Source organism: Tachypleus tridentatus, chromosome 9 (genome assembly GCF_004210375.1).
Source record: "Tachypleus tridentatus isolate NWPU-2018 chromosome 9, ASM421037v1, whole genome shotgun sequence".
Lineage (NCBI taxonomy): Eukaryota > Metazoa > Arthropoda > Merostomata > Xiphosura > Limulidae > Tachypleus > Tachypleus tridentatus.
In genome coordinates, this window is record NC_134833.1 from 88,178,673 (window position 1) to 88,203,109 (window position 24,437).

General features: G+C 32.9%; 1 protein-coding gene across 7 annotated transcripts in view; it reads left to right on the top strand.

Annotated features, from left to right (window-relative positions):
- Positions 1-19,686, top strand: part of LOC143225698 (G protein-activated inward rectifier potassium channel 4-like) — a 28,219-nt gene extending 8,533 nt beyond the window's left edge. For 2 of the 7 annotated variants that reach the window (XR_013013989.1, XR_013013988.1), the window contains exons 2-4: positions 10,793-12,479; positions 12,984-13,314; positions 18,052-19,686. Coding sequence is in view for 4 of the 7 variants with exons in the window: in XM_076455569.1 (XP_076311684.1) it covers positions 11,230-12,456 (1,227 nt within the window). In the remaining 3 variants the exon portion in view is untranslated. The other 5 variants (XR_013013990.1, XM_076455569.1, XM_076455567.1 and 2 more) reach the window with 5 other exon arrangements.
- The last annotated feature ends 4,751 nt before the right edge of the window (positions 19,687-24,437 follow it).

Genomic DNA, 24,437 nt, shown 5'->3' on the forward strand with positions numbered 1-24,437 from the left:
GATATACGAACCCGCGACCCTCGGATTACGAGTCGAGTGCCTTAACCACCTGGCCATGCCAGGCTTGTTCCGTAAACTGTCAACAATATTGCGTTAGAGAGAACTTTCTCGGTGTGATAGTGTCTGAGAACACTGTTAGATACTTATAGGCCTTACCTGGCAAGCTTCCCAAGCTCGATTCCTTGGGATTTAAACAGTGATACCGAAATGTATAGCTCATGAAACTATAATTGTAATTAATTTCTATCAATCGGAAAACCGCATAATTGGACAAGGCACTTTTGTAGATTTCGTACACAAACAGTTCAACTTCAGGTAATTACTTTGGACGTCAGTGTTTCTTCGAGAACATTAACTATCCCCTTCAGTAAAGGTCAGCTTACAAACGGCGTTAGGTCAGCCAAGTTAGCTAGCTTAATCGAGGAGTAACAATATTAACTCAGAATTAGTTTTTCGTCGTGGACCTGGATCTTGTATAAAATATTCTGTTCTAGACCGGATATAATAATCAGGAGTTTTTGTAGGTTGGTAAAAGTATTGTATATAAATCATTATTTGTAATAACTATTGGTAATAACCGTTATTATAAATTGTATTGTTGCTTGTATATTAGCATATATTTGTGTTTCAAAGGAAAATTGTATGTATCAATTTTGTTGGCAAATACCATAATTTTGATACATATTAACATTTAATTAACTTCTACTTAAAATTAAAATTTACGATTATTTGAAATCGTAATACGTAACATCCATAACATAATAAATCGGAGACTCGTCTGATATATATTATAATACGTAACAGTGCTAAAAGTTTGTACTTTGAAAAAAAAAACAGATTAGCTGAGAGCCATTCTGAAAATCGTTATGCCGCGGCTTAAGAAAAAAACAAACAAACTGAAAATATGCTAACCAGTTGGTTAAGGCACTCGACTTGTAATCTGAGGGTCGCGAGCTCGATTCCTTGTGACACCAAACATGCTCGCCCCTTTTAGTCGTGGAGGCGTTATAATGTGACAGTCAATCCCACTATTCGTTGGTAAAAGAGTAACAGAGTAACCCAACAGTTGGCGGTAAGTGGTGATACTAGCTGCCTTCCCTCTAGTCTTACACTGCTGAAATAGGGATGGCTAACGCAGATAGCCCTCGTGTTATTTTGCGCGAAAATTCAAAACAAGCCAATATACTACACTTTTATTAGCAACATAAGTGTACAAACACATATACAGTACTGATAGCAATGCTTGCTTCCCATCTTATTTACTTATCAGAAGGTGTTTAAACAAATTTTATAATATTCTTCAGCAATGTTCCTAACGTTCTACAAACAGGGAATTAACAGAAAATTCTACAGGCTCTTCACAGAAAACTTGAAAAAATAGCAGAGAGCCCAGTGTTAGTCACATCAAAGCCTTAAATTAATAGCTATCGATATCGCATTTGAGTGATTAGAAAAATTACCGTAGAACTTCAACAGCACTCGGGTTTGTGTATGTAACCACAAAAACACATTAATTTTATTGGTGTGTGTGTTTTCTTATAGCAAAGCCACAAAGGGCTATCTGCTCAGCCCACCGAGTGGAATCTAACCCCTGAGCAGATAGCCCTTTGTGGCTTTGCTATAAGAAAACACACACACACACACACACTGTGTGGTGTCACCAGTATTCTTACGCTCATGTACCCACGTACTTGACACTATATGCTCTTCAAGTGTAAATGGGCTTACATCGGCCATATTTCTCTGAAAAAAAAGAAACAAATTTATAATACATGCGTAATTGAATATAACATAATAACATGTGAATGGGTAGGGACTTACGGGCCACCCTGTACTTTCGTTGAAGTTGCCAGTGATCTAATTCCTGTATCACTGTTCTCGCCACTGACGGAAGAACTTCTTTATGCCAGTCAGTAGATACGATAACCTGGCACGTGGTGTCTCTTCTTTGAATTCTCTAGAGTTGGGGGTATTCCTGTTTTTAAAGATCTTTTTTCCAACCAGACATTTAAGGAAAATATTTATCGCTAATGGGACGAAACTGAAATTGCTTATACAAGTTTTCAAACATTCATCTTCATTTACATAATTTTGGTAATGTTGTGATTATCTACGGCTTTAAGTTTTGACAGCTGTAACTTTTAAAATCAGTGTGATCCAGATGACGGTCCGCATGTGGTCCTACAGCTGAGTTCGTCTGATCTACCCATTTATCATTAATCACGTGTTAAATATTAAGTTTCTTCAGTAATCTTCTAATCACAGTAGATTTCGTTAGGAAGATACTTCTACAGTAAGTCGTACGAATAACTAGTCATAGCTGTATAATGTGTTCATCATATATAATGCATACCTAAAATGTTGGACCACTCATTTCTAAACTGATGGTCACCGAACACACTTGTAGTATGACCTGTAACCATGCTGCATTTGTAGCCATTGTGAAATGAACTTCATCTTTTTTCAAACATAGTTTGAAAACTGTAAAACTTTATGGCTAGCATAGTAGTCCTAATATATTTGCCAGCCTTTAAATCAACTGGAGAAAATACACATGAATCTTTAATATAAATTCTTACTGTCATTTTTCTACTTCCATTTTCAAGGAAAATAGACTTTAGTTGTCACGTGCCTCTTATAATATTAGTACAACGTCTCTGTCCATAATCTATTTTCAGGTTACTGTTATCCCTAAGCTCGGCGTGGCCAACTTGTAAGCATGACAAACTGTAAATCCGAGAGTACACAGTTCGCATTTTGATGCTGTAGGTTTCTTATAAGAGTGACGGTTAAATTTCGCTATTTGATTGGAGTTGTCCAAAAAATCGGCGGACGCATTGTTGATTAGCTGCCTTTCTTCTAGTCTATCAGTTTTAAAAAATATCGATTATTACGTGTACAGACTTTATGTAGATTTAGCGAATATCTGGAACAAACAAACAAAACTTCTACCTCTGCATACATTTGTAATATATATACATAAATTATAAGACATAACAGACCATTGGAGACTTTCGTCTGTTGTGGTGGTATTTGCACTTGGAAGATTTCGTGTTGTCTCTGCAGTTTAAAGGCTGTACATATCCATACTTATGTTGTATAACACAAATCTTGAGCAAAGACGTTTGATAGGGTAATTGAAATTTCCTCTTGTATTGATAATAACATCATACTAAGGGATTGGCACCATATTATTATTATTTTCTAATTTACATAAGCTCCTCTAAGTAACTCAGCTGAACATGTGTAGACGAGACTCGCAACTCGTATAAAATATTAAACATATCCTGTTTTACATATTCATAGCATGTGTTTAACTACTTCATGGAATTACGTGCTCATCTACTTTATGAAATTTGGAAAACTTTGAAGACATGGTCGTGAGGCTAAGAATAGTATTGTTTGTTTGAGGCATTATGGGATATGATTTGAAATTTGAAGCTGGTTGAATTTTTAATTTCTTTTTAATCTCTTCAGGTAGCTTTAAGCTACAATAATAGAACTGGCACCGAGAGAGGTCATTTTGTCTTGTATAAATACATTAGGAAGTTATTTTCATGTAATTTACTTTCTTTTTTGAGCTTACTTGCTGATGAAATATATTTTATTACAATTAACAACTTTTACAATAAGTAAGATTAGTGTTTAGAGCAGGTACGACGTTCCAATCACAGAATATGTCGTACTTGTTCTAAGCACTAATTTTACTTACTGTAAAAGCTGTAAATCGTAATAAAAAACACCCTGTATAATAGTGATTATTTTATTAATGTGATGCAGATTTTGTATATTTTATTTTTCCCAATACATACAGTTTTAGGACTTTGTCTAGAACAAAACATAAAAATGTTATTGCAGTTTTTAGTTCATCTGGCAAAGGAGAGCGGAATTTTCAACCTGAACGATGCGTTACGAGCATTTGGTTTAAACGAGGTCATGTACGGTACAAATCATAGCCTTTCGATTCAAAGTCTGGAACCTTAAACCTGGGCCACACCCGACTCATCATACATCAAATAAACAAAATTAGAATGAAGCATCTATTAAGTAATACATATAAGCATCAAGTATTATATATTTGTATTGCATAAACTGTTTTTAAGTTGTCCTAGTTTAAACTGAATAAAGTAGGCTGGGGTGTTCAATTGAAATCGCTTTCAGGTGAAAACGAGAATTAACCCTAAACAGCCACGACACTTGAAATTCTTTTATGCAGGATTAGAGCAAATTGATCTACGAGACCTGTATTTCCCTTCATATTAGCCATATTTTTATATGCCAAGAATATCAAGCTTATACTTGATACCATGTTATTATTCCTCAGGATCTCTACCATGCTACCTTCGAATTGAAATTATTTTAGATAGGATAAGAATAAATTAATCTATGAAACCTTGAACTTTGTCAAATACATCATTCGAAATGTTTGACCTTCCGAATATAAAACTGTAGTTATATTTCAAATCAATCAAGAGATGACGAAACTACGAGTTAAACGTTTGCACTTGGGGAAAAAATCGTTCAATGAGCTGCTCAGCCGTGGCTAAAATGTGGCCAATATTCCTAAAAAAAACAAACAACAAAACCTTCATTAGGATAACGTGTCAGCCTGTATACGCATTTCTGTGGTATTTGTCCTGTCGTTTTAGATCACTTCAGCTACGCCTGTACTTCATTTTTCCACCTAGAAGCAAATTCAAAATAGTAAGCCTTCAAGTTAAAATTTAATTTCCTGAATGATTGTAAAACAGTTGTCACTATTTTAATCTATTAGATTAGTTTTTTGTTTGTTTATTTTTTAACTAAAAGTATCACTGTTAAAAGAAATTTCTTATATACTTAGCTAGGTAGCATGCACTAAATACAAAGTAACAAAGTGTGTTAGGTAAATCGTTCTTTTGTTATTGTTTTATATAGATACTTTTAAATACTTTAATAAAAGAAATAGCACTTTTTAGGAACCTTTAGGTTTGTTATAAATAAAGAAAATTTTTATTAGGACAGCAAGACAACTCACGAAATAATGTTGAAAATACAGTAGTTCTCTCATTAATAACTCTTTGAAACATTAAATGAATAGACTTATTTCACACTAAATAAACCCATATAGGGTTAACAACGTATTATTAGGAGATGTTAGGTCAAATGGGGTTACCGATACTGGGCTTTCGAATATCCTCTTCCTTGCACTTTTTTTCTCTTTCTCAATTATGGTAAAACTTAAATAAATGACAAGTATGGTTTGGAGGACAACACAGACAAACTATGTGTTAAAGAAGGTGGTAAGCAGAACGTAGTCGTTCTGTGGTACTTTAATTAACGCTTGCTACGCTTTTCTCCAGTGTGTGTAGTGAATGTATGAGAGAAATTAATGGAGTGTAATTACACTCACTAATGTATACATATATAAGCAATAAGTTGTGTTTTCTTTCGCCTCCTTATCTTTCCGAGAAATGAATGCTGAACTTCTCTCATATATCAATATTTCTTCGAGTAACTTGATAACGACACGACAGGACACACAGACACACTTTCACGTTGTTAACTTGGCCTCAAGTAGTGTCTTAAGTCTTGTGACAACTCGAAAATTATTCTTAATATTAGGCCTAACACTTGTTATCAATGCAGTGACTGACTTGTAAAGACAGAAAACAGAATTAATAATAAATATCAAGTACCAAGTACCTTAAGGCGAACTTTTTTTACAGTACAGGATGTTGCTTGCGGAGGAGGGAATACATAAACAAACTTTGTCACGCCCCCTATCTTACTGATTTTTACACAAACTACTCGTTCGTTCGTAGTAATATCAGTAATTTAAAATTTTTTGGGAGTAAATGTCTTTCTTTGTGACATGAAACGTCTGTTGTGTTGAGATAGTCAATGAGAACTCAGTAAATAGTACACATGCTCCTTGTTTACTTGCTGCTGTTGTTATTTCGCAATTTTTAGTGGGAAGAGAGACTCGTATGCCTCGTAATTTAAGTTTGTTATTATGGCTGACGGGATTAGTTTCGCTTGGTGGAACTCGAGCCCTGAAGCAATTGTACTTAACACATGTATAAAGAAAATATGTTAGTTGTTAAAAATTCATAATTTTTTACAAACTCATTTACGAAAATATCTAACCTTATTACAAATAATATTTGCCTACTTTAATGTTAATTTTATACTCTCTGTATATTGGGAAAAAGTGTATGCTTTTTAAGTAAAAACTCAAAAGAACACGCGGAAGAATATCACAATACTTAAGGAAAAATGATGGAAAAGACTGGAGTATTCTTACACTGTCAATAAACACAGCACGAGATTCGGGTAATGTAGTGTAAACAAGTGTTATGGAGACTTTATCTCTGCATTTCCAGTAAGTTGAATAGCTACTACAAACATATTTACAGATGGTGTTTTCTTTATTTTATTTATACTTTTGTTTAAGCATTACAATACAACATAGGAGGTTTATCTATATCCATCTGCTTGTCATCTCTATAAAGACACCAAAATATGTTGGGTTAGTATAAGAAATAACAGCAATTTCAAACGTGGGGAGCACGTGTACTCGGTTTTGTATTATTTATTAAGACCTTCATCAACCTACGTCAAATCTAATTATATATACAAAGTGGCGCATGTATTGGGTTCAATAAGGTTCTTCGTTTTGTTCTATACATTTGTGTGGAAAAGTCACTTATTTACGTCGATGAAGATTATTTGAAATAGTGAAAATTTGATTCACTCTATAACACCTATATAGCAACTTAGGCGCCTTTACGAGTGAAATAATTTTTAGTTTTGCTTAACCAATACTGTGAAATAGTCGTTCTTAATATTCAGACATTTTTAGAGGTGGTTATAAACGGCAATTTTTTTGGCCGCCATTTTGTTTCATCACGATCTCTACTTAATGTTTTTGTGCAAAATTCTTACAAAATAACACGTAATAATACGGTATACTTATAAGAAATGTACACATACCTTGAGCAGTGATAAACTGTCTGAGAGACGTCCTTCGTTTTATTATGAGTCCTTTTAATAATTATTATATTTGATCATGGTTGTCCTGAAGCATGAACTAATTACCGCAGCGAGTAATTTTATAAACAAATAAATTTTGACTGTGTTATTCTATGACTAATAGTCGCTATCACTGACATCTGGTCTTTAGAAGAAACCATTCTGGTATCAGTTAATTCAGGTGTTTATACTTGAGCGTTCGTGTATTCATTGTCTTTCTCTCTTTAACATTCGATCACTGTTTTTCTTTAATATTTAGCAAAAATGCCCTCGCTTCGCTGCGTTATTCCAAAGGTTTCCTTATAATTCACGCAGGCCCAATGTTTTGAAGAAGTTCCTTCATTGTTTTCAGTTACTTCTATAGCTATCCCAGTAAGTCTGTACCCGAAAACAAACCTCGTTATGTACCTACCACGTTTTATCCCACAAACTTGGCCCAACGTGGCTAGGTGGTTATGGCTCAACTAGTAATCTGAGGGTCACGGGTTCGAATCCCAGTCACACCAACATGCTTACCTTTTCAGCCATGGGGGCGTCATAATGTGAAAGTGAATCCCACTATTCGTTGGTGAAAGAGTAGCCATATAGTTGTCGGTGGGTGGTGATTACTAGCTACCTTCCCTCTAGTCTTACGCTGCTAAATTAGGGACGGCTAGCGTGGATAACACTCGTGAAGCTTTGCACGGAATTAAAAACAAACTAACTCACAAACTTTTGATTGAGGATATGAACATAGTTTCAAACATGGCGTTCCCGGGATCTCGAAGGTAGGAAGGCAAACTTTTATGCCACATTTGAGTTTAGTGATCCCCAAAACTCAGCATGCCTGGGTTACCTGTCAGATAATACCCAAAAACTTATTATTAGATCTTCATCATGCCTAGGCTACCTGTCAATGATCCCAAATACTTATTATTAGATCTTCATCATGCCTGGGTTACCTGTCAGATGATACCCAAAATCTTATCACAAGACCTTCATCATGCCTGGGTTAACTGTCAGATGATACCCAAAAACTTATCACAAGACCTTCATCATGCCTGGGTTAACTGTCAGATGATACCCAAAAATCTTATCACAAGACCTTCATCATGCCTGGGTTAACTGTCAGATGATACCCAAAAACTTATCACAAGACCTTCATCATGCCTGGGTTAACTGTCAGATGATACCCAAAAACTTATCACAAGACCTTCATCATGCCTGTGTTAACTGTCAGATGATACCCAAAAACTTATCACAAGACCTTCATCATGCCTGGGTTAACTGTCAGATGATACCCAAAAACGTATTACTAGATCTTCATCTTGCCTGGGTTACTGTCAGATGTGTTTTAGCCCTATTGGTAAGAAGCCTATCTAATATTAGATAAGTAAAAATCCTGGACCATTCCGAGCTCGTCTGCCAAGTTTGGCTTTACTAGCTTTCAAACTATGTAAAAAGCTTGAGGACAAACCAAGTTACAAACACACATTTTCAATTAATATAGGACTAGGAGTGACCAGTAAAACATATACCGTCAAGTTGGTAGCAGTATAACAACAGAATAATACAAAATAATTCTAATCTCAGACCCCAAAATCTATAAATCCGCTTGTCTTAAGTCTAGCGTTTGGTAAACCTTTATTAAATATAGATTATATTCAATAAAAAGATTTATTAACACTGTAACTTGTGTACTTCTTTGCTTTAGCTAAATGTTTACTTTTATTGTATTTAGTATCCTAAATAAATAATCTTATAATGTTATTGCACATCCTAACGTTAGATATTTTTAAAAATTCTCAGCTTTCACAGTATGTATAAAATGTCTGCTAAAGTATATTTACCCACGCCTTTTGTTTACATCCGCATTTAGATAATAATGTGGGCGCACATTTTCCTAGCAGACAAAAACTGAGTATTATTATAATTGAAAATGATGACACAGCGTAAATGAGGAGTGAAAGGAGGTACTCATGGTTAAAAAACGTTCAGACAAGACGTTTCCTTAAATACGTACGTATATTAAAAAACAAACAAGCTAGTTTTTAGTAGAATGGATTTTCCCAATTTTTAAAAAGTGTTAAGAAAGGATTATACATATATTTTAAATCCTTATTTCTCTCTCCCTGGTTTGAAAGATAAAACCAGAAATTACATAATAAATAGAAATGTTTTCTAGTTTAGAAACTTTTCAGAAACTGATGTTCAAGTAAAAAAAAATTCAAAATCTTTTTGTTCTGAGTAAAAATTATAGAGGACCGGATTTACAGTTTAAAGTTATACTTTCATTTGCTCAGCTACGTGTGTAGTTTTTGTACGTGCAATTTTTAAGATAGTCCCACCGTGAGCTTGAGGATTTAATAATGCTAAAACTCGGGGCTCGATTTCCCGTGGAGAATAGATCGCTCTAATTTCTTACAGGGCATACTGACGTCTAGCAATACTTCAAATGAACTGAAGAATATAGGGTTCCAAAGAAAACTGGTAAATTCACAAAGCGAGTAGGGAACGTTTTCAAAAACAAAACAATAAACATATTTCACCTCATGCCGGTATTTGAAGAATGAGGGTGAATTACGATATACAACATGTATGTATAAGCACAACTCTTGTGGTCTAAGAATGTCACGTGTACGTTATCGGAACTTCATACGTGGTTTGAAATAGGTGGGTGGAAATTAAATGACACAAAACATTAGGAAACTCAAGGTTAAAACAAAACATTACATCTGCATAGTTCACGTCCCTCAAGGTCATGAAACTCGCACTTTTTTTGTAATACAAACAAATTGTCTTTTAATTAAAAAGTTTTAACATGGAATGAACCATGCTGTTTTCAATACAAAGTGTGAAAAGGTGTTTCATAATTGGCCAGTCTATATGTAATGAATTTAATTGTATGTATTTTATGTTGGCAATGTCAGATCGTCTCTCACTTTCTCTAAATTTTACACACTACATACGTATAAAACTGCTTATGATAAATTCAGTTCTCTTAAAAAGTCATGTGAGGTGACCTGTCATCGAGAACCACTTAGGTCGGCTTTCCAATCGCTTGGAATCAAATAACAAGAATGAAATATGATTTTTGTTAAAATCTATGTTTTAAGAATGAGGTATAACTCCTGATGTTGAACCTGTTTTATTTGTAGTAACATGTTATAAAATGTGGTTTGTTTTGAATTTCACGCAAAGCTACACGAGGGATATCTAGCAGTGAAAGACTAGAGTGAAGGCAATTAATCATCATCACCCGCCGCCAACTATTGAACTACTGTTTTGCTAACAAAAAGTGGGATTGACCATAACCTTGTAATGCCCCCACGGCTGAAAAGGCAAACAATTATTTGATGGGTGTGCTACAAAGAAATCAAATGCATTTTTTCAAAGAAGTTTTTATTGTTAGAAGTATGTAAGAAAGAGACTTCCTGAAAATAAATTCGTACAACAAAATTATCAAACTGTGTTCAGTTAAAGTACATAACATTTCGAATAATGGATCTTTCAGTATTTCTCATGGCAGCGGAAAAGTACAGCAGAACGCATAGGACAATAATGGCTGTTTAAACCAATCAAACCTAGCTTTCATTAACACTAACTATCAAAGTGAAGGGTGTAGTAGCGAAAGGAAACTTTCGACCCCACAAAACATTGCAGTGAAGCTCATTTTATATGTAACAAAATAAAATAACAACAAGAACTTGCAGTCGTTGAAAGCTTTCTCTCACAGACAGACAGACACAGAGCTATCTTGTTTTCAGTGAATAACATTTTATTACACTTTTTTTGGTAGGTAGTTTATGGTGCCGCAGCTACAGAAGATTAGACATCTGGAAGACTGTATGTACTCTAGTGGCATCTATCGGAAGAAGAGTGAGTGTTAATTAAGCATAGTTCCTATAAAATGTTGATTTGAAAAGGATCTTCCTTAGCTCCAAAGTCCTCTATTTATACCAATAACAAATATTTTTAGCAATAAGCGCATTAAGTAAACTTTAATTACTGATATTTTTTATGGGTAACTGTTTTGTGCCTTAATTATAAAACGTAAAGTGGACCTTGAAACAGTATTATCAGATTACATTCCTCAAATAAAGGACGAAATTCGCAGATGTAGAACAAGGTGAAGTCTTAAGCGAACCTCCTATTTGTGATAAAAATGAATAAATCGAACAGAATATTAATGAGTGTCAAAGACTGTCGCCCTGTACACCAGGAGATTTTGAAAACATGGCCATGACAAAAGGATGTGCTAGAAGTCTATCTTCGAATAAATTCGCAGTACATGCAAGTGTTAACGGAAGACTTTTATTCAAAACTAAACAGTCGAAGATACTACCAGGCCGTCACAGAAAGAGATTAATATTAAAAAATGGATCCACGAATGTCGTCGCTAAAAATGTTGAAAAGCGTCGACAGCGCTATCTTCAAGATCTTTTCATAACCTTAGTTGACATCCAGTGGAGATGGAACTTGTTGATATTTTCAATGGGATTCATTATTACGTGGTTGGTTTTTGCCGTTATCTGGTGGCTAATCAACTACTCCCACGGGGACTTTCTCCATATGAATGATACCAATTGGGAGCATTGCGTCCATAACATCAAGTCATTTACGTCAGCGTTCCTGTTTTCATTGGAAACTCAGCATACCATAGGTTATGGTTCCCGTTATGTTAATGAAGAGTGTCCCGAAGCTGTCTTTGTTCTATGCCTTCAGTCTATCACTGGAGTTATGATTCAATGTTTTATTGTAGGCATGGTTTTTGCCAAATCTTCTCGTCCAAAGAAACGCCAACAAACTCTCATGTTCAGCCGGAATGCCATTGTATGTCTTCGTGATGGTAAACTTTGTCTTATGTTCCGTGTCGGTAACATGCGAAAGTCTCCTGTTATTGGTGCTCAAATCACTCTACACTTAATAAAGAGGAAAACGACAACAGAGGGCGAAGTTATCCTTTATTATCAATCCCAGTTAGATATTCGACACGACAGCGTCAGTAACAGCCTTTTTCTGTCATGGCCAGTGGTGATCATCCATGAGATTAATCAACATAGTCCACTATACGCTATGTCAGCTGAAGATTTTCTAAAAGATAAATTCGAGCTAATAGCTATTTTAGAAGGGACTACCGAGTCAACCGGTCAGTCGTTCCAAGCCAAGTCCTCTTATCTTTCTCGGGAGATTGTATGGGGTCAGCGTTTCGAGCAAATAATATCCTATAGTAAGGAAACTGGTGACTTTTTGGTCGACTACAGAAAATTTAACAATACCTATGAAACTGAAACTCCATTGTGCAGTGCTAAACAGTTCTACGAATTCCAGAAGTCTTTCAGCGTGGATTGTGAGAGGTACGAAAACCATAACATGACAAGAGAACACTTGAAAAACATAGGTTCACTCCGTACACCATTTCTTGACATTATAGAAGGTCGATCCATTAGTTCCACCGAGTAATGCTGAATTCAAGGATTTTTTGGGTAAGCCTTATTATTATTATTTACCCTAAAATAATAGAGATATACTTTTATTATACTGAGAATCATTTATGTGAGGTTATTTTGATAATTTTTTGTATTTTTTATGAAACAAGCTCAATTTATCAAGACGATTTGCTCTTTACTTCATTTTTCTTTTTTCACTAACACTAATCGGGATTTTTTTACGCTTTAAATTTTCAGTTATTTCACTAAAAGCACCCCAGTGGTCCAGCAGTATGTTTGAGGACTTGAAACGCTAGAAGTCGAGTTTCGATACCCGTGGTGGACAAAACATAAAAAAACAACCCATTGTGAAGCTTTTTGCTTAATTACAAAAACAAATTTCACTAGAAATAACACTTGCCGCTTTTTATTTCTTGCCAACAGAAAAACGTATAGAGCACACATATTGTACACCTAAGATGTAAGGAAAGCATTTTAAATATTTCATATTTCCTATATAATTATAATTTTAAGGAACTAAAAGCTTATCTTTTTTTCCAGATTACTACTGTCTAAGAACACTTTCCGAGCAGCAGAAGCAAAATTTGAGATCAGTAAGACAAACACACACACACGCTTCGAATAAAGTAAACCCAAAATTGAGGTGTTGAATTTGTATTTTGAATTGCATGACAAACAAAATGACTATTCTAAGCTATGAGTTTTTAAAAGAAAGGCTGTATAACGTAGTAATAATAGCATTTAACATTTACTTTCAGTTTAGTGAATTAAATGAATATATGTTTTACTAAGTTGTCTTTAATTTATGGCTACTGTTACATTTTCCAGGTTCAAATCCAAAACAAGGCCTGCGTGGACAGATTAGTGAGATGTAAATATTACTACTAAGATATTTTTATGCTCATAATATTCAGGAAAGAAAGAAATGTATTCAAACCAGATAAAATTTAAATTTCATTTGAAATGATATATAGAATCAATGTGAGAGGAATAATGTTCAATGTTTTACGTTCGTCAATTTTAACGTGAACGAAAAAAGCAATAATCAGGATTCGAACATTAATAGCTCGATATTTGTTTGTTTACCAACCAAACAAGAACATCTATTAACTTCGAAAAATAATTTTCACTACAGGATATTAGTTAATAAAACAAAAATATTTATTAGGAATGAAAAATAACCGTCTGAATTTTGTTTGTTAACATCTTAAGAAAATTGGATCGTTTTATTTTGCTTTAAAACGACCAATGAAAGATATGGAAAGTAAACGATAAGGGGTTATAAACATCTACTGTTATTATAAATTGCATTGTTTTTACGTTTTCATATTAGAATATATTTGTGTTACAAAAGGAAATTGTGTGTATCAGTCTTGCTGGCAAATAATATACATTTAATAGATATTAACATGTTATTAACAACTAAGCTCAAATTCAAATTTTCTGTTATTGGAGATAGTAATACATAACGTAAGAAAAATAATAAATTGGAGACCCGTAGGAAATAAACTATAATATGTTACATGATATACAAAAGAGATTAATCTGTATTAATCTGAGTTAATAAACAAATTCGTTCCATTGAACTCAGTACACAATTATCACATATTGACTTCTAATAATTTCAAGTTATGATTTTTAGGTGTATTCACTACAGATTACTGATACTAGAATTTATATTGAAGCCATTAATTATTCCTAACATCTCAGTTCAGTACTCTACATCTGTTAATGACTAGGAATATTAACGTTCTTCATATTCATGTTTTTATATGTTTAAGGTTTAAAATATTCAAAAATTAGGTAAACAAAAACACACAAAGATTAAACGAGGCCTGTCACAATGCTTTGGACTGGATATCAGGGTGTTTCAAAAACTGACGGAGTAATAAATACAGTGAACCAGCAGAACATTTCCATTGTTACAATGGTGATATCCAAGGTTCGATTTCCCACTGTGAGCAATATGTAGTTAGCCCATTGTATGCTTTTTTCAAATAAAACAAAGAACATTTATACAGTGACAAATGACAACAGTGAAATCGATTAATAAACACTACAATGACATTTTAAAAATAAATCTGGACTTTCTTAAAGTAATGGAGCAATGACATGTATGTTACCGAAAGAATAAGTACGATGGTGCCATCTGTTTTGCTTCAAAAAGTATAACAATATCTCAATAAAAGAAGAGACTTGTGAAGCATGCCGACCCGGAGTTAAGGCGTGCGACTCCTAATCTGAGGGTCGCGGGTTTGCAAACCCCGTCGCACCAAACATGAATGCCTTTTCAGCCGCGGGGGCGATATAATGTGACGGTCAATCCCACTATTCGTTGGTAAAAGAGTAGCCCAAGAGTTAACGGTGGGTGGTGATGACTAGTTGCCTTCTCTCTAGTCTTATATTGCTAAATTATGGACGGCTAGCACAAATAGCCCTCGAGTAGCTTTATGCGAAATTCAAAAACAAACAAATAAAACAAACGTTTTCAGTTTAAGAAATTTCCAAACGTGTAAAGCTGTATCACAGCAACATTTATTAAAAATAAAATTTATTGAACTCTCCTTGAATACTCTTTATCTTTAGTAAGACAACTTGTAGTTTATCACGGGATAGTTAGTGAATCTTACATTCACATTTTTAACATGAAGAATAATATTTTGGCAATACATTTTTCAAAGTCAGATATTCATAGGCAGAAAACGTTTTTATAGAAATAAACACATGATCATACGTATCAAAAAGTTCAAATAAGAACTGTGATAATGATACAGAACTTGGTAGCAGCATTAAAGATTAAGACACTTAATTAAGGTAAGAAGTTATTACCTGACGTTTTTGTAAATACTGGTGTATACTGTGTCTAGCTACTATGTTTTTCATAAATGCTTTGTCCAATTTTCTGCTTTCTGATCAGGTAAACATACTGCCTGAGAAAACCTACTCTGCGATTACTAACTCATATTTGTTTATTACATAGAAATAAAAATTTAAGTAATTTATTGATCATTCTTTTATCTATGTCATTTAAGTAATTTAAAAGTGCAATGGTCCTAAGATTGAGCCCTGAGATGCCTCACTTGTGATATTAATCCAGTTGACTGAACTCCTTTTTTAACAACACTGCATTTTTTCATTCCATGAAATTTTCTAACTTACTCTCACACTTATAAAGTTATCTTTACAAGTTTCTTTCCCCACGTTAGTACAGCGTTAATTATACGGATTTACAACGTTAAAATCAGTGTTTCGATTCCCCTTGGTGGACTCAGCAGGTAACTCACTGTGGCTTTGCTGTAAGGAAACAGACACACAAGGATCTTTTTATGAGATACCAAATGATTTTTAAAATCCACGTACAGAGCTACACTCTTACTCCTTACTCTCATCTATATATACAGTAACATTTTTAAATAAAGCATGTCAAAAAATTTGTAAGACAAAATTTTGTCTTAGTGAGACAATGTTCACTATCTCATAAAATTTTAATTTTTATTAAAAATTTTGCAAATATTTTTTACAAACTTTCTAATACCTTCCCCACAACGCATTTAACATTAATAGACCTACAATCAGTGGGACAACTTCTATTACCTCCCTTTAAGATAGGAGTAAAATTAACTAATTTCCACTTTGTTGGTACTTGCTTACTAAACACTGAGTTACAAAAAGTGTGTCAAGTGTCTCATATACCCTTTAAAACCCTCGAGGTAATGTTATCTGATTCAGGAGCCATATTATTCTTTAAAATTTCTGAATTTTATTCTATAAAATTCGTAATTTATGCAATTTTATTGTTGGACTTTATTTTCACCTATTAGTTGTTCAAGATGAGGAACACTTTATTAGTGAAAACAGAAGAAAAAATAATTTAATAACCTTACTATTTCATAATGATCAGATACTAACTTTTTGATCGTTCCTCAAGGGTGCTATTCTCATCCTAGTGATTTGCTCATTCCTAATGAACCTCACAAATCCTGACTGTTAATGTTTATGTTGTTAGCTGATTTTTTTCATGTATCATTTTGGTGTTCCAATTTCTTGTTTCATCCACTTTATTTAACTTCTATTGTTTTTGAAATCTTTAACAATACCTATCCACTTCAATTTCTTAAAGTGTGTGATGCTTTTCTATAATTTTATCTGTTGTATATTTTGTAAACCAACCCTTTTCTATCTGTAAGAAATACATTTCTTTTGAACGTTATAAATTTTATTTAAATATTTTCCACATTTGCTTCGTGTATCCAAATAATTGAGCTTTTTAATTCACAACAGATTATTCTTGTTGCATTCCTTCAAAATTTGCTTTTTTGAAATTTGGATCAAATTATCATTATTCCTGACTTTCATGTGCAGCAATGATCACTAGTACCTGGGACATCCTTCTGTTTCACTCGCTCAAACATTATTATATTAAAAGTCAACCATAAATTTAAAAGAGCAATATTTCTAGTCATTCCTTAACCAAATGGCCAAAACAACAACGTCGGATGATCTGCTAAAACAACGTTCATGTATGGACAGGAACGTTCTAAATGTTGCGTCCATTTTTAATGTCTTTCAAATGCCACTAATCGGAAAAACATGATCAAGTTTTATTTGTAATAAAAACACAAACAAATTGATTGTTTTGATGAAATGTCATCCTGATTGTTACAATATTTTGAACTTGAGTAGCTGAATTTTTAGAAAAACCCTCACCTTTAGTGGGCTTAATAGATACAAGTTTTACTTGAGATGATAGAAATTTACTTTTTATGAAAAGTGGTTTTATGTGTTGAAGTGTAATCATTCCAAAGAAAAGCTGCTTCATAAGTTTTAATAACATTTTAAATGTTAAATGTTTAACTCCTCAAATGAACATAATTTTCTTAATTTGTCAAAACTGTTGTAAATATGTAATATATATTGAGTTCATTAAGCAGAGATTATATCGAAATGACAAAATATTCAGAAATAATCTTTACTGAATTTATATAGTGGCTAAATTTTTAAACTTCAAAATGCAAATGCTGATTTTGTAATAGAAAAAAAAACAGATCAACGTGTCATTTATGAAAACGAATCCAGATGGAATGGGATCAATGGTAACGAGAAGTTATACAAGCTTCTGAAGGGATGTCAGTCAGTAATTATTCAGAAGGAAAGAAAAATTGTCTACGTTTTACATGTTGCACTTTTAAATAATATGAAGTATATAGAAAAAGACTCTATTGTTTTTAATTTTGTTTTTTGTTTATTTAATTTGTTTGTTTGTTTGTTTTTCTTATAACTAAACCACATTGAGCTATCTGCTGAGCCCACCGAGAGGAATCAAACCATATTTATTTAGTGAACAACCAATGTTTTCACTTCTGAGACTAGGGTCATTGTGTTTTGAAACGGGTATGAAAGGATAACTTCATAAACTTCATTGCTCTTTTTTAATTTATTGATCACAACCAACAAATAATATATAATAAACAAAAACGGAGTAACTTAGTGAATATTGTAATATTTTTCTAAAGCATGATATTATATAATCCAGTATAATGTACTGTAAAATATATATAAAGTACTTCCAAATGAATTGTTGCTTTTTTTGTTATTTTTTTAATTTCAGCAAAGCTACTCGAGGGCTATCTGCGCTAGCAGTCCCTAATTTACCAGTGTAAGACTAGAGGAAAGGCAGCTAGTCATCATCACCCACCGCCAACTCTTGGGCTACTCTTGCCAACGAATAGTGAGATTGACCGTTACATTATAACGCCCCCACGGCTGAGAGGGAAAGTATGTTTGGTGTGACCGGGATTCGAACCCGCGATCTTCAGATTACGAGTCGAACGCCTCAACTCACCTGGCCATGCCGGGCCCACTTCTAAATGGAACATAATTATAAATATATATTAAACGACTTCTGATTAAAACATGCAGGTGTTTAACAACTGCTACTTGAAGCTGGAAAATATAATTGAGCAAGAAATATGTGATTAACTTGCTGAAAACAAAATGAAAGGTTAATCCGAATGAAACAGTTATATTTCATTAACATTCACACCTGGTTGAAAAATTAATAGAAAAGTCCAGTAGGAAATAAAAAACTGAAAAAACGAAATCACTTTCACAGAATATTTTATCTTTATATTTTTACATTAAATAAAACACAAAATATTGAATAGATGGCAATACATTACTTCAGAATACGTAGTTACTGCATCTTAGAAATTGTATGATGTATATAAACGAAAGAATTATAGAAAATTAAACTCGACTCTCAATGTAGATATCAGGTAGTATGAAAAAGTGAAATATAGGTAAAGGTAAAAGGGAAACACAATAAATTACAGTTTAAGATAATTCATTATTACTCAAAACAGTATAAAGTACAGGTTTTTGTTAAGTACAGAGGCAAATAATATACAAAAGGACTGCAGTCATCAGCATCACTGGAAGAAAGACACATAACATACAAATAGATCTGTGTGCTCTGAAATGTGGAATTAAAAGTTTTGGAAAACTATGTGGAGATAATATTCACGTTAATATTAATAGAAATCTTGAAAAGCATATGGTTTTCTTCACAACATTGGTATCTTTATATATTTTGATTTCACTTTTAAGATTTACTTAAGTAAGACAAAATACATAGCCGCATAATTTTCTATCCATTGTTAGAAACTCAGTATTATTTCACCCAAACACTGGAAATGATTTACTTTGAACTGAATTAACAATTAATAAAGAACGACAAAGTCTAATTGTGCAACAAATAATAATTTAACCCTAAAGTTTATAAATATGTATTATGTATGTGTGATTCAAAACGAATGAGAGTGGGTAGATACATTTATACAGGCATTTACTATAAAAATATAATTCTTCTGGTTGAGATTTTTGTATTTGCTTTGTGTTCAAGACTACTCTTACAAAAATACTTTTCATGTCTTCCTGAATGTGATTTATTTCATCTCGTAATTTCATAGTCTATGCACTAGTAGTGATTACAATAACTACTTCAGTACTAATTTACAACACTACCTAAAATAAACTCAGATATGATTCTGGTGTTAGCCATCCTGAAAAATTATATATATAACTAGAAGGACAACTATTTATAATTCAAGCTCACTCCAACGTGTTTCAATAAATATATATTTTTTCCTGTAACTTGTTATATCAATCTTTTAAAAACAATTCTATCTTTCCTGAAATGTATTTCATTCACTTCAGATAAGAACAACAATATATTTTTGATATTAAACATCAGAACTTTCTCTTTATTGGTGCATCCAACGGAAGTGACGTGAAGCATTTCCTTAAGCTGCTATATATAATAAAAAAATAAGTATTATTCCACCAGAGTTACTTAAAATATCTAGAATTTCTCTGAAGGAAACCAGTAGCTAATAGAAAACAAAATTAATCTAAGAGGTTGCTCTGAATACAGAAAATAATCTCGCTTCTTCAATTTGTTGCTCTTTATAGCGGAAAGCTAACCCAACTATCTCACTCAGGAAACAAAAGACAATTTATTAAGATGGTTCTTCACACGGTGTGACTGGAAGTTCTTCCTTTGAGAAAATAATGATTAAATTAACACAAATACCAACCCACCCATTAGTTAACAAAATTACAGTGACAGGAGTGTCTTTCACTCAGCGCGTATAAATTATTTTAATAGCCGCAAATATTGTTGATCTTAAAGTTATCACAGTTCCGAAAATTTCATCAGATGAAGCTACATTTCTTAAATTATTTTTTGGTTAGAATTATAAAGGAAGTTTAGATACTAAAACATCACCAACTACGGTTAATGTATAACCTTCAATAAGACAAATAATTCTTTTAAAACTATTCTAGCAAGCACAGATACCATATCTGTATATCTAGAATTTGTGCAATTCCATGATAACAGTTTTATTAAATCACGACAGAAAGACCAAATTAGAACTAAATCAGGATAGGAAACCCTTAAATGTAGTTTACGCACGTTTACGGTGAACTCAATTTTCATAAAATGTTTGTAAAACACAAAACATAGCTTACCTCTTTATAATGAATTATATACCTCTAGTGTGTTGCGTACCGTCTGTCTTTCTCTTTCAACGCCCAACTATGGATTCACTACATAAGGTACGTGTTATGACTTTAATCAGATTACATCGTCTCATGCTCTTGTGCATTACGTTGCATTTAAGTATGAAGTAGTTAAAGTCCGATGTGTCCTTTATGTTGTAATATGTTACGTGTTTGCCGATTCAGTTAGGTGAAACATATGATGGACCTGTTTATAACTATGATGATTTTCAACTTAATTTTACATAGTAGTTGAATAAATTACTTTTTCGTTTGATAAAGAAAACGAAAAACAAATGTAGAATCTGTATTCAAACGTATTATCCGAAATGTCGATTTTAAAACACAAGTCATAAATAAGTTTACAAAAAATCCTTCTTGATACAAACTTTGAATAGATAATACACCATCACTTCATATACACTTATTATGATTAATTTAGTAAACAAGAATAATGAATGTCTATGACAGTGATTTCGGTTTCAAATTATTTAACTTTGAACAAAAGTTTTGAGACAAATATCAAGGAATAGCTATTCAATGGTTGTTTAACCTTCTCAACTGTATCTATGTGATGTTGAATTACTGAAATATGATCCAATCAATAAATACTTTAACATACTTTACCAACTATTCGCTACGTTACATTTATGTTGTATATGTGCAATCATTAACCAGTAATCCCAAGTGTGATGATGAGCGTAGTGTCTACTTTTAAGCACACTATGACAAATGCAACACTAATATTCTTATTAGCAACAGTTATTTCCATCCTAAATACAATGTGCAACCAAAGTAGCATCCAGTCAGATAATTGACCAACCATACGAGCAAAACAGTAGTTTGATTCCTGTCCGTCTTCAACTGCATATCATAATGTTACTTTTGTTCTGCATAGAAAATATATATTTTTTTTGTTTGGCTTAAATTAGTGCTTTACTTTCCGACAATGAACTAAACATTGTTTATAGTAAGCCATGAAACATTGGTTGTGTTCATGGGATTTCTTCTCCAACATTCACTGTTTCCTAAGTTATTTTAAATAGTACCGTATAATTTTACTTCAACTTTCAGGAGGAAAGGAACAGTGAATAAATGCAAATGGTTTCAAAAGTTTAGAATGATGACGGTTTGAACTCATGGACATTCATTGAGATTTAAACAGTTTCTTGTAACAGAACAGTATAAATACCTTTTTGTCTTGAAATTAATGGAATTGTATCAAAATTGAACGAAAGACTTAACTGGAAATCTTATTTTGGTAAATCTGTGTGCTGTTAACATTGTTTCATGCAGAGATCATTCTAGGATGTATTTCATGATGTGTTCTGGGACGCGGAGATCTTTTACCGCAAACTTTTGCGTTTGCTGACCATGTGTTACAACACCAATATTTCTCCAGTTAATTTATTGGAAGTGCATATTTAACATCTAATAATTTGTACAAAATATAAAATTAAAGAATTAATTTAAATCTTCAAGTATTTTGATATGTTAATGTGTTCAAGATTTATCATTTCTGTTATTAATGTATTGTTAAATATTATAGTGTTGTAACCCTGCCAAATTTTGTTGGATTTGTGATGATGAAGACTCCATTCTGAGATCTTAATTAACACTTTAATAAGTCCATTTTAAATAAAGCAAACATAAGCACTAATAATTATTTGATAGTATTTACATTGGTAATAGGTTCAACACTTACGTTCTACACAGAGAAATCAAATATGTCAGATTCCTTTAAATTAAAAATCAATGAGAAAACATCAATAACTAAGTTCCGTACACACAAATCTTTGAATATCCTACAATTTCCTGGTGGTGGAATTTTATAAAGGTATAAAGAGGTAAGCGGTTTAAAATGCCAAAAAAGTAATTAAAATAAAGTTAAATGAAATTTGAAATATGTTACATAAAAAGAGAAATCAGTGTGTGTGTTTTTCGGAAAGCAAAGCCACAAAGGGTTATCTGCTCAGCCCTCCGAGGGGAATCGAACGCCTGATTTTAATGTTATAAATCCGGAGACAGGATGGCAGGAAAGCAGCCTTAAAACGTTACTTTTGGATCAACAATATTTATATAGGTTCTGATACCTTATGTTTTTTCATTAAAGTTTTTAACAATGTCTTTTCATCCAAATATAAGTTATAATACTAATCTTATGAATAAAAAAAAAACATTTACATTAGGTCAGTATCAAATGATTTAATTTTACATCCCCATTTGTATATAAAATAAAACTAACATTGTCTTATATAAGTGTTATCACGTTCAGTTTTTGTATTGTCCAAAGAATATGACACTGTTACATCATTTGTTTGCTTGGTTAAAGGAAGTTTATGCTCAGCTAGATGTTTTAAATCTGTATGACAGACTCAGTTCTGAAGCTACTAGCCCTATGTCGCATTTAGATATGACTCTTGTTTCTAATTAATGTAGAAGTATGTACTAATATATGTCGTCATACACTAGCTATGTCGTTAATTAGTTTGTTTGTAATTAAGCACCAAGCTATACATTGGTATATTTAAGCTCTGACTACCACAATTGTAGAAATTCTGTAGTTAAGTTAATTTTCGTTTTTTTACTAACTCATAAAATATTTCGATATCTTTTTGTAAAGACCCAGAAAATTCCTTAAAAATAGGGACCTGGCATGGCCTAGCGAGTTAAGGCGTGAGCTTTGTAATGTGACGGTCAATCCTACTATTCGTTGGTAAAAGAGTAATTCAAGAGTTGGCGGTGGGTGGTGATGACTAGCTGCCTTCCCTCTAGTCTTACACTGCTAAATTAGGGACGGCTAGCACAGATAGCCCTCGTGTAGCTTTGTGCGAAATTCCAAAACCATACCTTAAAAATAAAATGATGAAAGTTTTAGTGGTTTTTTTCTTGGAAAACATTAAATGATGTGTTCGCTAAATGGAGCTTGCAGCCTAAACCTATAAGTGAAATCTTGGCCAGATGTCATATCGAAAATATGAATTACTAAACTTGTACTTCGGAGATATAATAAACATATATGAAGTAGTAAAAAAGGGTTTGGAAGTTTATGGTTTATAATAGTGGCATATTAGTTAGCACAGACGGATGGTGATATATACAGTTCTGCTTCGCTTCTATTAAAACGCGCTTCACACTTCCTGGTTGTTGTTGAGCTGTAAGAACCTGAAAAAGACTTAGAAACTGTTTTCAACGAAACGAGAAAAGCTAAACAACTGGCGCAACTAGCTGAATTTTTATTGTTTGTAATTAACCATAAAACTATACTCTGGGTTATTTGTACTCTGTTCACCATGGGTATCGAAACCCAGTTTCCTTGTCACAAGTTATAAGAGGTACCGTGGTGTTACTGAGAGCCTAGGTACCTTTCTTCTAATTTATAGTTTCAATACTATCGTTAATGGCTGACTCATTTAGCTTAAGTGTTCATTAAAGTGATCCCTTATACAATGGCAGACAGATAAAAGATAAAACAAATACATCATTATTGTAATATGTATGTTAAATATCATTATTCTAAGATTAATTCAAAACTATCAATCAGTGAAGTTGCAGTACAGGTAATATTTTGATATTTACACGTTGTTTTTTTTATCCTTTACAACATTTACTGATTTCATAGAGGTTACTTTTGCCATTATAGATTTGTCTCAGACATGTTTTGTATCCGACATAGAGAGTTATTTGCTGAAGGACAATGATAAACGAGGATATAAGTTAACAGGTCAAATTGCATTTGCTAAAGGTAAATAATCGCCACACAAGAAAGGGATCTATAGTTTTCTTCAATATTTAAATATGCACTTCCAATAAACCAAGTAGAGAAAGTTTGGTCTTGTAACACATGATCAACGAACGCAAAAGTAAGCGGTAAAGTACCTCCGCGTCCCAGAACACATCATAAAAGACATTCTAGAAGGATCTCTGTATTAA